Source organism: Podarcis gaigeae (assembly GCF_964106915.1).
Source record: "Podarcis gaigeae genome assembly, chromosome: Z".
NCBI lineage: Eukaryota > Metazoa > Chordata > Lepidosauria > Squamata > Lacertidae > Podarcis > Podarcis gaigeae.
This window is the reverse complement of record NC_139691.1, coordinates 28193812-28207713: the sequence shown is the minus strand read 5'-3', so window position 1 is coordinate 28207713 and position 13902 is coordinate 28193812. Positions and strand designations below refer to the sequence as shown.

Genomic DNA, 13902 nt, shown 5'->3' with positions numbered 1-13902 from the left:
TCAATTTAATTTTCTCACAGTTCCTTATCTTTCCAATCTTAAAAGTCAGCACATTTCCATATCAGCTTGCAATTTATTTAATTAATTAATTCATCAGGTAATCTGTCAGCATTTTAGTGTTAATATGCACATTTAATGTGTGGCTTTGACTAAAATACACATATTTGCAAAGCAGTTTTTCTTCATGCATTTTATATGTTATTCCCATCAATATATGTATTAGCTATGCATACTTTGCCCTAGAATATGCATTTTATTCAAACATAACTTGGCTGCAAAATGCAGAGAAGTGTAAATTTCAAAGGGTGGCTGTGTTTCAGTTCACACATTGTTTTAGAAAATGTGAATTAGGTATAATTCACATATAAATGTGAATTGAATCAATTTCCCCCTCATCCTTTGATGTAATGCCAAAAAGCATGATCCTAATCCCTCTCTGTACATTTCTATCCAGCATGACCATCAACACAGGACTCAGGATTTCTTGTGACGTTAATCTCACAGTCCTAATTTCATTACCACTTCCATTAGCAGACACATCATTTTGTAGATGACAAGAGATTTGTCATGGTCCTTTTTGCAGGTGATTTTGCAGTCCTGAAAAATGAGTAAAATCACAGAAACAAAGAACTTGAAGGGACCTTGTAGGTCACGTAATCTACACCACCTTACATGCATGATTTGAAAAACAGGATGAAACTACAGCATCCTTAACAGACATTTATCCAGCTTCTGGTTAAATATCTCTGGCAAAGTAGAACCCATTAGCTTCCAAGGTAGACAGTTTGGGGACTGTCAAACAGCTTGCACTGATAGGACCCCTCTCTTCACATTTACCCAAAATCTGCTTCCCCAAACTCTCTACCCATTGGTTCTAATTACGGAGAACAAGTTTAATTTATGTTATAAATAATGCTACAATAATGGAACTCCCTGTTTATTAATTCAACATGTAGGAAAGAAGCAGCACAACTAATTATTGAATCTTCATATCTCTGAATTTCTCTTAAGAATGACCAGTAGGATCTGCTTCCAGTAGGATCTGCTTCCAGTTCTTTTATCTTCTATATCTTCTATATCACAAGTTTTTAGATAGCACTAGCTGTCAATTGGGGACGCGGGTAGCGCTGTGGGTTAAACCACAGAGCCTAGGACTTCCATTAGCAGACACAGGTCAGCGGTTTGAATCCCTGCGACGGGGTGAGCTCCCGTTGCTCGGTCCCAGCTCCTGCCAACCTAGCAGTTCGAAAGCATGCCAGTGCAAGTAGATAAATAGGTACCGCTCCGGCGGGAAGATAAATGGCGTTTCCGTGCGCTGCTCTGGTTCGTCAGAAGCGGCTTAGTCATGCTGGCCACATTACCCGGAAGCTGTACGCCGGCTCCCTTGGCCAATTAAGTGAGATGAACACCGCAACCCCAGAGTCGCCCACAACTGGACCTAATGGTCAGGGGTCCCTTTACCTTTAGCTGTCAATTAGCTACTGGGCTAAGCTCAAGGCTCTGGTTTTGGTGGGACTAGACTACCTATAAAATCATCTCACCAGCTACATAGACAAGTAATCACTGTGTTCTGCAGGAGAGAGCATTCTGCAAATGCTGTACTATCACGAGGTGCATTCTACATGGTATTTAGTGTGGCACCTTCTCTATCACCATTTGATTCTATAAAAGCATTTTAAAATAACTTTCTAGATATGCAACTGTTCTATATATGTTATATTGTAAATGCTTTGGGATGCCTAATGGGAAGCGATTACCGTATTTTTCCGTCTATAACATGTCCCCATGTATCAGATGCCCCCTATTTTGGGGGAGTCGGATTTAATAAAATGGCCTTGGCACTATCCATGTATAAGACGATGCCCCCATGTATAAGACGCCCCCTAATTTTTGACATAATTTATTAGGGAAAAAATCTAGTCTTACACATGGAAAAATACGGTAATTAGTGAGCCAGTGTGGCATAACGGTTAGTGTTAGACTAGAACCTGGGAGAGCAGGAGGTTGACAATCCCCACTCAGCCATGAAGTTCACTGGGTGACCTTGGACAAGTCACCATCTCTTAGCCTCACCTACCTAACAGGGTTGTTGTGAGGATGAAATGGGGAGGGAGAACCATGTACACCACACTGAGATCCTTGGAAGATAAAAATGGTACATAAATTAAATAAATAAATAAATACTACTACTACTACTACTACTACTATTACTACTACTACTAATAATAATAATTGAATGGTACTATGATATCTCCTCTTAGTCTTCTTTAGGCTAAACACATCCAGATAATTAAACCATTTCCCACAGAAATTTGTTTACATGCGCTTTATTACTCTCTTTCCCCTCCTTCGGACAGACAGTGGTTTGCAGCTCCCCATTCTAAACTACGTCCTCTCTCTCCTGCAGCTATTGGATTAGTTCAGGGGTAAGCAAACTTACCACGCCTTGGGCTGGTGTCTCCAGCGCCGATCGCACGGTGGGCGGGGGAAGCGTGTGCCCATACGCTATTTCTGGTGCACTTCCAGGTTGGAGGAGCACTGGAAATAGCTTGTGTGAATGTGCACGGGCCTCCTTCGACTCAGATGTGCACCGGAAATAACACTTGCGCATGGGCAAATAACGCTTGTGCTGCTCTGATCTGGAAGTGGGCAGCTGTGCAGCGCAGCACCGGTAAGAGCAGACAGCGGCAGCGGGCGTTGCCGCAGGCCGGATAAATGAGTCCCTCGGGCCTCACCCGGCCCATGGGCCTTAGTTTGGGGACCCCTGGATTAGTTGACTAAACCACCATAAAATGAATCAACTGCCCTTTCCTCATCCCCATTTCCTAATGATGTTTTTGGAGCATGAATATTAGACTGACATACGGGAGGCATACTCATTTCAGCATGAGGGTAATGTCCAAGCTGCTAATTGTTTCATGTTGCACACAGCTCAATCCAATCCTATGGATATGATAATGTGGCTCATAGTGACCTGAAACCTGTTTTGAGGCACGTCAACAGTGCCCTGTGCAAGAAGTATTGCATTGCACAGCAGAGATGATGACTGCGCTACTATTGCATGAATCTGTCCTCTCAGTACCATAGGATCATGGTACCCAACCATCTGAATATTCAAACTGTGAACAGTGGATGCCAGAATGAAGATTGAAGGGAAAATGTGAAGATGTAAAATGCACAGACATGATAGCTTGAAATAGGATTTTTACATACTTTTATGAATTCTTTGGGATTTCCTCTGCTTCAGAAATTCAGATTTCAAAGCTTTTGAGGGCACTGTTTTCTTTGTGGAGATCAGAGGGACGAACTGTTACATCAAACTAAAAGTCTTCAGCTCAGAGGCAGAGCATAAGCTCTGCATGCAGAAGGTCCCAGGTTCAATCCCCAGCATCTCCAGGTTCAATAGGAAAGACCCTCGTGTGTTTTTTAAAAAAAACATTTTAAAAAAACTTGAAATGTAGGTCCACATCTACAGACGGTGTAGACAACAATGAGCTAGATAGACCAAGGGTCTGACTATATTACAGAATTAGGTACCGTATTTTTCGCTCTATAGGACACACTTTTCCCCCTCCAAAAATGAAGGGGAAATTTGTGTGCGTCCTATGGAGCGAATGCAGGCTTCCGCTGAAGTCTGGAGAGTGAGAGGGGTCGGTGCACACCAACCCTTCTCGCTCTCCAGGCTTCAGGCAGCAATCCACAAGCCATCGGAGCACTCCGAAGGCTTGCGGATGGCAGCCTGAAGCCTGAAGCCCAGGGAGTGGAGGGCCAACTGCCCCGTGGCTAAAAACGAAGCCGTTTGCAACCTCTCCCCACTGGAGAGGTTGCGCATGGCTAAAGAGGAAGCCAAGACAGCCAGCGGGATGTATCCCGCTCGCTGTCTTGGCTTCTTTGCTCTTTGGGGCCGGGGAAAATAATAACCCCCCCCTTTATTTCCCCTCCTAAAAACTAGGTGCGCCCTATAGAGTGAAAAATATGGTAATCTATAGACCACTTCTTACTTCAAAGAAGTCTCTATGTCAAGGATGGTGACCTTTTTGGTTCTGTGGGCCACATCCATATCAGGATCTAGCCTTGTGGGCGACATCTGACATGTGGTAGTGCTGCCTACCTGCAATCACCTGATGTCCCAATGACATCAAGCAATTGGGTGCTTTGAGGTCCTGAAGTTGAGGACCTGAGTATTTTTGTCTGGCTGGACTATTATTATTATTATTATTATTATTATTATTATTATTATTATTTATTGAATTTATATACAGAACTATGTCGTTGAACTATGATAATGCTTCATGTTTGCCTGGATGGAGGACAGAGATGAGTTAGTATGTAGAATCTAGCGTATTGTACAAAGATAACATTTACACTCCCTGCTCTATCACCTTTTGCCTCTGGCTCCATCTACCACTGATGTGTCTCTTGGAAGGCTGCCCAGAAGGGAAAGCAGCCATTGTACCAAAAGATTCTGCACCCTTGTTTAATACGTACCAGAGAAACAGTCACAATTGGGGTCAATCTTACAGTCACAATCCGATGGAGCTCCAGCTATGATGGAGATTTCACCATTAGTTGTAACCTGTTGGATGCGGTTGATCTTCCTTTCATCAGTCTCGGCAATGTACAACACTCCGCTGTGAGATACGCCTATGGCTCTTGCCGACTCAAGTGTTGAATGGATTGCCACTTTGCTGACCAAAACATGATCTATGCCTGGCACCTGGCAGTGAATAGGTCGGCCGGCAATAATGCGCACTTGCTGATTTTGAGAAATTTGCAGCACAATGTTATTGTCCAGAACATATAACGAATTGTCAAGTGGGTTGACAGCAAGGTCTGTTGGCCATTCCAAGCGGACCTGCAAAAAAGAAGGAATAAAGCAAGAGTCAAAGAAGTAGTTTCTCCATGGTTTCCACTTTTGGCCAAGTAGGATGCTTGTGTGCCTGTGGGTGAAATCAGGTCAGTGAAGCACAAGCCAAAGTTGTGGACAGTCAGTATGGCATACTGGTTAGAAAGCTGGACTAGGACATGGGAGACCCAGGTTCAAATTCCCACTCAGCCATGGAAATTACCGAGAGGAAAAATTGTGTGCCATCTGGACGAAAGATAGGGAAAAAATGTAATAATAACATAAACTAACTCTCTTCCAGTTGACACTCTTTTGACCCCTTGATCTTGACTCAAATTTGTCCAATGCCCAGGCCCAGACTTTGGGATTGAAGTCCAAGGTACCACTAAGCAGTGTGAGCTGGGAGGGCCCTCAACACAGCAAGATGTTTCACAAGGCCAGCCCTCTCATTAGGATGAGTGAGGGCCCTCAACAAAGCAAGATGTTTCACAAAGCCAGCCCTCTCATTAGGATGAGTGAGGCAGTTGCCTCAGGCAGCAGTTGCTGAGGGACAGGGAGTGATGGTAAAGTGATGAAGGACAAAGCTGTGCATGCCCTGTCCCACCTAAGTGAGCTGAATACTCTCAGGTGTGGAAGAGGATGCTATCCCATTGCCGGTACTAAAATAAGATTCACTTGCCAGCCTGGTGGGAGGCATCTCATCCTTTGCCTCAGGAAGAAAAATGTCTTGGGCTAACTGCTAACTTGCCATATTTTGAAATAAATGAAGACAGAATACATTACTCTTAGTTATGCCTTTTCTGGACTTATTTTCTGGGTTCTGAGGTACTGTACAAAAGGAGCAGATCTGCTTATTGCATGAGCCAAACTTTGATTTCAGGAACCCAGGGTGGTCATTATGATTACAGAGATTATTCTTCCTACCAAACTTTGATATAAACACCACAATGGGCCCCAATGGGCCCATGAAAATGGGCATCTGGATGGTTGACAGCTCTCTGACAGCAGGACCAAAGGAACCCTCTAGGCAAGAGAAATCTGGTTACTTCCTCTTCTCATTAAAAGCAGGAAAAAGAGAATTTATCCCCATGACCCACTGAAGCCTGTGCTGGAACAACACAGAAGTTTTGGTTAATTGGGAATGAAAGCTTATTATCTTGGTCCATTGATATCTTTGGGTAACTTCTGAATATACGTGTTCCCTGATCAGAGTTCAGAGCTACCTATGTTTCTCTTTGATTAAAATGAGGAGCAGCTGTTCATGGAAAAGTGTTCCAATTATAAACTAGGAAAGACTGAGTGAAAGTGTGTGTGTGTGTGTGGGGGGGAGAATCTAAAATATGAACTGGGCACTTCAAGGTTGAGCAGAATGATGTCTTTCCCTGATGTCCAATACTCAAGTGTGTGCCTTTGCGTTAATCTCAAATGTGAACATGAATCTCTTAGAGTGAAAGGACACCACTTTTAATCAACGTATAATTCCAGTGTTAAGCAAGTAGGTCTGGATAAATTTTTGGCTGTTTTAAGTTAAAATACAACACTCTCTATCTCCCCCTTTTTATTCTCTTGTGAGTTTGTTGCTGAAAGGTTGACATTGCATGTTCCCACTGTGAGAGCTTTGACTTCAAGAGAGAGGGGGCTGGGTGGCCCATTTTTTTGAATGTCCCAAAAGTATGTTTGCAAAATTAGAATATAATGTTTCCTTTAAATAATATATTTCTCCCATAGTAGGATTTTACTTTGCAGCTTTAGAGAAACTGAAAAAGGAGGAAAGTTAATTTGCAACCTATCTAAGCCAAAACCAAATGGTTTCAAGGTGGCTCTTCCTGGCTTGGGTATAATTTTTGACCTAGTTTTGATAAGGGAAGCAGAAGGATTCAATAATGAAAATTAAAGGAAAAGGAACAAAGAAGGCTCAGAATCGTTATGTAAGTCATAATTAATAAAGGCCTAATTTTTAATGAGGAGTAATGTGATTCAGCATAGATATCAGAGAAAACCAAGCAGTGTGGTTGGAGATTTGAAATGAGAAAGGTTTTATGTTAGGGAAACACACAAAGAAGTAGAATTGTGTTTTTTTTGGGGGGGGGGGTTGAGGCTTCTGTCTGTCTGTCTTTCTCTGGATACTTCCTTACAGCTTTCCTCCCCCTATACCAACAGCACCTTTCCTGAAAGTGTGCTGATCTTAGGAGACAGGAAGAGCTCCCTTTTCTATTTTTCTTTTCCCTAATCCACATGGATCATTTTTGCTTCATCATTAAGTGGGGATTTGAACCTTGGGCTCCTCAGCCCTAGGCCTTGTCTGCACTATGCATTTAAAGAAGTATCATACCTCAAAAAGCCCTAGGAACTGTAGTTTGTTAAGGGCCCTGGGAGGTGTTAAGAGATCCCTATTCTTCTCACAGAGCTACAATTCCCAGAGTTCCTTGGGAAGGGGGATCAACTCTTAAATCACTCTGAAAAAGCTGTAGCTTTGTGAGAGGAATACAGTGGTGCCTCGCAAGACGAAATTAATTCGTTCCGCAAGTCTTTTCGTCTTGCGAGTTTTTCGTCTTGCGAAGCACGGTTTCCCATAGGAATGCATTAAAAATAAATTAATGCGTTCCTATGGAAACCGCCTTCAGACCAGGTCCGGGGACAGTCTTTGCTTCCCCCCTCCTGCCTTCCCAGGAGAGCGGAGAAACGCATCCGGGGGCTTTTAAATCGCCCCGGGACAGCGGAGAATTCCTCCGCTGTCCCGGGGCGATTTTAAAATGCTCCCGGACGGCTTTTGAAGGCAGGCGGGCGGGGGGCAAAAGTCTTTGCTCCCCCCCCGCCTGCCTTCAAAAGCCATCCGGGATAGCGGGAAGCGCTTCCCTGCTATCCCGGACTGCTTTTAAAATGCTGGCGGTGGGGAGCAAAGCCTTTCGGCCCCCGCCGGCCTTCCTGGACCTCTTCTGAAGGCCGGAGGGGGGGGGAAGGCTTTGCTCCCCACCGCCAGCATTTAAAAGAGGTCCCCGGAGATTTCCCTACGGGCTTTCTTCTTGCGAAGCAAGCCCATAGGGAAATTCGTTTTGCGAAGCGCCTCCAAAACGGAAAACCCTTTCGTCTAGCGGGTTTTTTGTCTTGCAAGGCGTTCGTCTTGCGGGGCACCACTGTATGGGGCTTCCTAATAACTCTAAGCATCCTTAACAAAGTAGAGTTCCCAGGATTCTTTGGGGAAGTCATGACTGTTTAAAGACGTATGATACTGCTTTAAATATATAGAGTAGGTGAGGCCTAAGTGTGATGCTTTGAAAACTTAACACAATGGAATAACTGCTTGCTTATATCCATCAAGCAATTTAGCAGCTTCTTACTCATGCCTGTTGTGTGATCTGTGACAGCAAACAGGGTGGCTACAGAAATGTACCAAAGTGCTTAAGGGTCATTATTTTCCTGCTGCAATTAAGGCTTTTTTGAGGGGGAATAATTATTTGAGTGCAAAAAGAACACCATTAGTGCAACATGGATACATTTTCCCATTGTGTTCGTATGAAAACACTGATAGCAAACATAATTTATTTTCCTCTGACATTCAAGCATGTTAGTTCCACAGCATCCCCTATTAAGGTGGGCAAATTATTATCCTTCAAGCAACTCATGCAAATAAGCAAAAACAAATCCTGTCAGGCAACATCAGTCACAATTTTTCCATAACATGCTTGCTGCTGTTCAAGTTGTCATAAGCAGTGTGGGCAAGCTGAAAATGCTGGTCAAGAGGCACCAGCAGTGTAATATATTATTATTTCCACAAGAATAAAAATGTTTGGAAAAGAATATATTCTGACATAAGACAAGTGTTGCTAGTCCCATATGAAACACATCAAATATGGGTGATCCCTCCAGGGTGCTATTTGGGTAGTTGCCCTCTCTGGGCATTTGGACAGAATCTTTTCCCTTGGACTCCTTTACCTTGATATTTTGATCTTGAATAGAGGGGTCGGGCACCTTCCCACTCTCTGTGTGCTTAGACTAAGGATCCAACCTAACATAATTTTCCTCTGGCAACTTGTGACAGTAGCTGTGAGGTAGGCAGAACCTCCAAGCTGGTCCAATTTGTCTTCAGGCAAATTCCTCCATGGCTTCAAATACAATGAGAAAGTAACCCCACAGCAAGGTCATGTACACGCACTAAGGTAAAGGGACACGGGAGGTGTTGTGGTCTAAACCACTGAGCCTCTTGGGCTTGCTGATCGGAAGGTTGCAGTTCGAATCTGTGCAATGGAGTGAGCTCCCATTGCTCCTTCCCAGCTCCTGCCAACCCAGCAGTTTGAAAGCATACCAGTGCAAGCAGATAAATAGGTACCACTGTGGCGGGAAGGTAAACGGCGTTTCTGTGCACTCTGGTTTCCATCACAGTGTTCCATTGTGCCAGAAGCAGTTTAGTCATGCTGGCCACATGATCCAGAACCCTACCTGTGATCAAATGCTGGCTCCCTTGGCCTGAAAGCAAGATGAGTGCCACAACCCCATAGTTGCCTTTGACAGGACTTAACCGTCCAGGGGTCCTTTACCTGTTTTTTTTTTACCTTTTACATGCACTGCCCACTTTCTTTTGGGCGGGGCCAAAACATGCAGGGTGAATGATTGGGACATCTGTTGACAATTGCCAAGCTGACCTGAGTGAAGCCAGGCTTCAGTTAGATCTGCCACACACTACGGTCCCCTAGCTTGGCCGGGACTGGCCAGTTCAAATTTTGAAATCCTGATGTTCCGTGTGGCCAGCCAAGGCTGATGTTGCCACCAGCTGGTTGCACGGGAAATCTTTGCCCCACCCCTTGACCCACCCACAGCCACACTGGGCTGCAACTGCTGCCATCTTTCCTGCACAGAGACATTTGAAGAAACCTGCTATACTGTACTTAGATAATTGATGTTTTAACAAAGTGAGGTTAATGAGATTATTATGCCTTAACCTGCTTGGTTACAATGGGTGCACAACAAAATTTAGAGTACTCATTAAGTGATTAAATTTGTCCTTTTCATCCAGGGGATTTTCTTTAAAAATATTTCTATCTGGCATTAAGATGAATGTGGCTGAGCTCACCACTCTGGCAGGTGGTGGTGATATTTTGAGAGGAAGATGAATGGGGCGAGCCAGCTGGAAACAGATTCTAGTCCTTAAAGACACCTGTTTCATTTCCCCCCACACACTATACATATTTTAAGGAAACTATGCAGGGCTAGTACATCACAAAATCCCAGGCTTTTCAAAACTGTTGATAAGTGAGAAGCTCAGTGTTTTGAGAGCAAAAGGTTCCAGGTTTGATCTGTGGCTTTTCTTGATAGGACAGGGGAATATTCTTGCCTGGAACCCCTGGAGAGCTGTTGCCAGTTAGTGAAGGCAATGCTGAGCTAAGTAGTTCAATAGTCTGACTTGGTGTAAGGCTGTGTTCCTATGGTATACACAGTCTGAATGGACAAGGTCAAATGGATGAAATATGTTCTGCCTCTAACAGAAGACATTAACATATGCAAAAAAATGTTCAGTATACATTCAGCAACTCAGGGCTAATTTTATTCATGACGTTCATATAACCAATGAAAAATATATGGTTGACTCATGGATGTGGCACCGGTGGCCCTTCCTATGTTGCTGGATTCCAACTCCCATCATCATTGGCTATGCTAGCTGGGGCTGATGGGAGTTGGAGTCCAACAACACACAGAAGGCCTCAAATTCCCTATCCCTTGGTTATTTGCTCAATGAAGAAACAATAATCCTTACTCTAAATTTAGAGATAGAAGCAAAACAAAATAAAAAAGGCCAAATCTATGTTTAATTATAATGTCAGGAGGCAACAAACACAATGTATTTTCTTGGCATCACATTAACAACAAACTAGGATCTATTGCAGCACGCATTATGATAATTTATTCCATAAGATCAACTGGAGATAAGAGGAACGGGGGAAACTGGCTGATGCACAGTCAATATTTTTTCCAGGCAAAATGTCAACCAAGCTAAGTACTTCTTCCCCAAAGTAAACTTTCTTTTACATAGGATTAACTCATTTTTAAAAAAAGCAATGGAAGAATATTATAAAGAAATGAATATGGTATCATAAAAGTGCTCATACTGCCATTAAGACTCTCCAGGCAAATCAGGAAGGCAAAGGCAGGCAGAAGCACATGATATCAATTACTATTATGCAAATTGTATGAACAAGATTCCTGATGTCTCCTTGGTGCTTAAATCTGTGAGACTACTGCTGTGATGAAATCTGTCCTCCAATTTTTTAAGGCTCTCCCCCCTCCTTTTAACTCTGTAAAAAAGCTTCCATTTATCTGTCTCATCCTCACATCACTCGAGAAGTTCTTTAGAATTTCAGTGGGTGTGGGCTTTTGAGCTCACACCCCTATTGAGAGGTGGTCAAAGGTGATATTTCCATTTTTCTTTCTGGCTAATATTTCTTCAGCACTCTGCAGCCTTCCCAGCTATCCATGCTTCCTGCTCTGAAGATAGCTCCATGGGAGAGGTCACCTCACGATGTCTCCCCCTGGCTTTTAATTGAAGTGTGGGAATGCAGGAATTCTAAAGACTGCAGACCCACCGGTGAAATAATTTGTAGAATCAAGAAAGGACACTCACAAATATCCACAGCTACCTCAAAAGTAAATAACCATGGCATAAATTCTGCACTCCACCCACAATAATTTCACACATCGCTCTGTCTCTTTAGTAAGATTCAAATACAATATCTTTTATCATTAATTAATGCAGAATTGTAAAACAACAACACCCTGGGGTGAGTGGGTGGATTTTCAGTACAGTACTACATGAGACAGATCAATACGAGTGAAAAACAAAATCACAGTTTTTAATTACCTGAAGAGTTTAAGTAGTGAGTTTACCTAGGTCAGATTTTTCTACTAATATAGCAATAAGTGGGAACAACTATTTCTTCCTAGGAGGTTCATAAGCCTGGCAACACAAAAGCTAATAACAAATGTCCTCAGGTAGCTGTCACCTACATATTTTACACAGTTTAAATACAATAAATTATGATAAAAAGCAAGTCAGGAGTGGCACACTAGGGTGATGTCTGCTGTTTGCAAGAATTCTTCTTGTTGTGAGACTTTTGTGTGTGAACTGAGAGTGTGTTTGAACCCTGGGTGAGAACTCAGAGGCTGAAAGGGAGGATGTGTCAGAAGGAAAATGAATGGATATTTATTTATATATACTAGTAACACTGTGTCAATGCAACATTATTTATATGTAACTGTGTATTTTTTGTAATATTTTGTTTAAGTTGTCTGTTGCTTCGGTTTTCTGCACACCACTTCACAATATTTTGTTAATATATTAAGTGGTACAGAAATCAATCAATCAATCAATCAATCAATCAATCAATCACAAGCATCCATAATTCAGACCCATACATAAAAGCAAGGAATATTTTCAGATGTAGAAATAATTAAGGATGGGAGCACTGAGTTTCCCCCTTAACAAAACAGCCTTTTGAAAGTTTTTAGCACTGTAAGTTTTGTTCTGGCAGCATATGGAGAGGTTAAAACCTCCCCTTGGCTTACCATAAAGCAATTGGAAGGCTTGAACAACAGTAGCATGTGTTTGTTTGTTTTTTGAAAATGGCTTTAGAGGAATCGATCAGCAACTGGTATAGCATGTTCCCATTTTAGGAACTGTGTTCCAGCTTTATTTCCTGCTCTCTTACAACGGCGACCCTTTATTTAGACAACCATGAAAATGATTTCTGTTGATTATTACACTAATGGTCTGATAATAAAAGCTGTGCTGGGAAGTAAGCTTTCAAGTTGGGGCAAAGAACTCAGACTGCAAATTCAACGGAGCATTGGGAACTGTCATATACCAGGTCAGAACAATTGCTCTACATCTGTACTGACAACAGTGACATACAGTAGCACTCCACAGTTGCAGACAGGAGCCTTTCTGAAACCCTGCCTAGAGAGGCCTGGGATTGAACCTGGGATTTTTTATATATATATATATATATATATATATATATATATATATGCTTTCGTAGATTTTCACGGGTACAGGAATGCAGGTTTTGGTGTCCTCGGGTGTCTTCCCGTGTAAAAGTTGGGGTGTCTAGGCGACGTTTCGACGAGGTCTCACTCGTCATCTTCAGGCTGGTGCTTTCGGCTTCTTGTTACTGGAACAGAGCGGGATCTCAATGTTTGAGTTCCTATAAATACTGTAGAGGGGGTGTGGTGTCTAGCCTCCAATGTTCTGGGCAGAGAGGAAGTTCCCAGGCTAGTGTGCCTTTTCTTCTTTTGTTCCTTAATTACTTGAGAGATACCTTGAGTGATTTCTTGAGTGATATCCTGAGTACCACTTAGGTGGGTCATTAGGTGTGGATTAGTTGCTAAAGTCTTTGTGTCTTGACCTCTTGAACTTTGTGAAGAGTTTTCCTGAGAAGATGGCTGTATTGCACTTAGTTGTGCTTTGGCTTGGCTTCGTGTATAGGGGCGAGCTGTGGTTTTGTGGCTTCTCAGGAAAACTCTTCACAAAGTTCAAGAGGTCAAGACACAAAGACTTTAGCAACTAATCCACACCTAATGACCCACCTAAGTGGTACTCAGGATATCACTCAAGAAATCACTCAAGGTATCTCTCAAGTAATTAAGGAACAAAAGAAGAAAAGGCACACTAGCCTGGGAACTTCCTCTCTGCCCAGAACATTGGAGGCTAGACACCACACCCCCTCTACAGTATTTATAGGAACTCAAACATTGAGATCCCGCTCTGTTCCAGTAACAAGAAGCCGAAAGCACCAGCCTGAAGATGACGAGTGAGACCTCGTCGAAACGTCGCCTAGACACCCCAACTTTTACACGGGAAGACACCCGAGGACACCAAAACCTGCATATATATATATATATATATATATATATATATATATATATATATATATTGTATACAGAGCACCCACTTTAGTGTAGAGCCGTGGCTCGTCTCCATTGCCACAGTGAAGTCTAGAAGGAAACATTACTCCAAATGTGTGGTTGTCACTAAAAATAACAGCCTCATGTACTGTCCTCCGCAGTGC

General features: G+C 42.8%; 1 protein-coding gene across 13 annotated transcripts in view; it reads right to left on the bottom strand.

Annotated features, from left to right (window-relative positions):
• The window catches only part of TENM1 (teneurin transmembrane protein 1), a 383082-nt gene that overhangs the window by 47273 nt on the left and 321907 nt on the right, over window positions 1–13902 (bottom strand). For all 13 annotated transcript variants that reach the window (XM_083721963.1, XM_083721975.1, XM_083721972.1 and 10 more), the window contains one exon: window positions 4489–4855. In XM_083721963.1, coding sequence (XP_083578089.1) covers window positions 4489–4855 — 367 coding nt within the window. The remainder of the gene's footprint in view (window positions 1–4488; window positions 4856–13902) is intronic.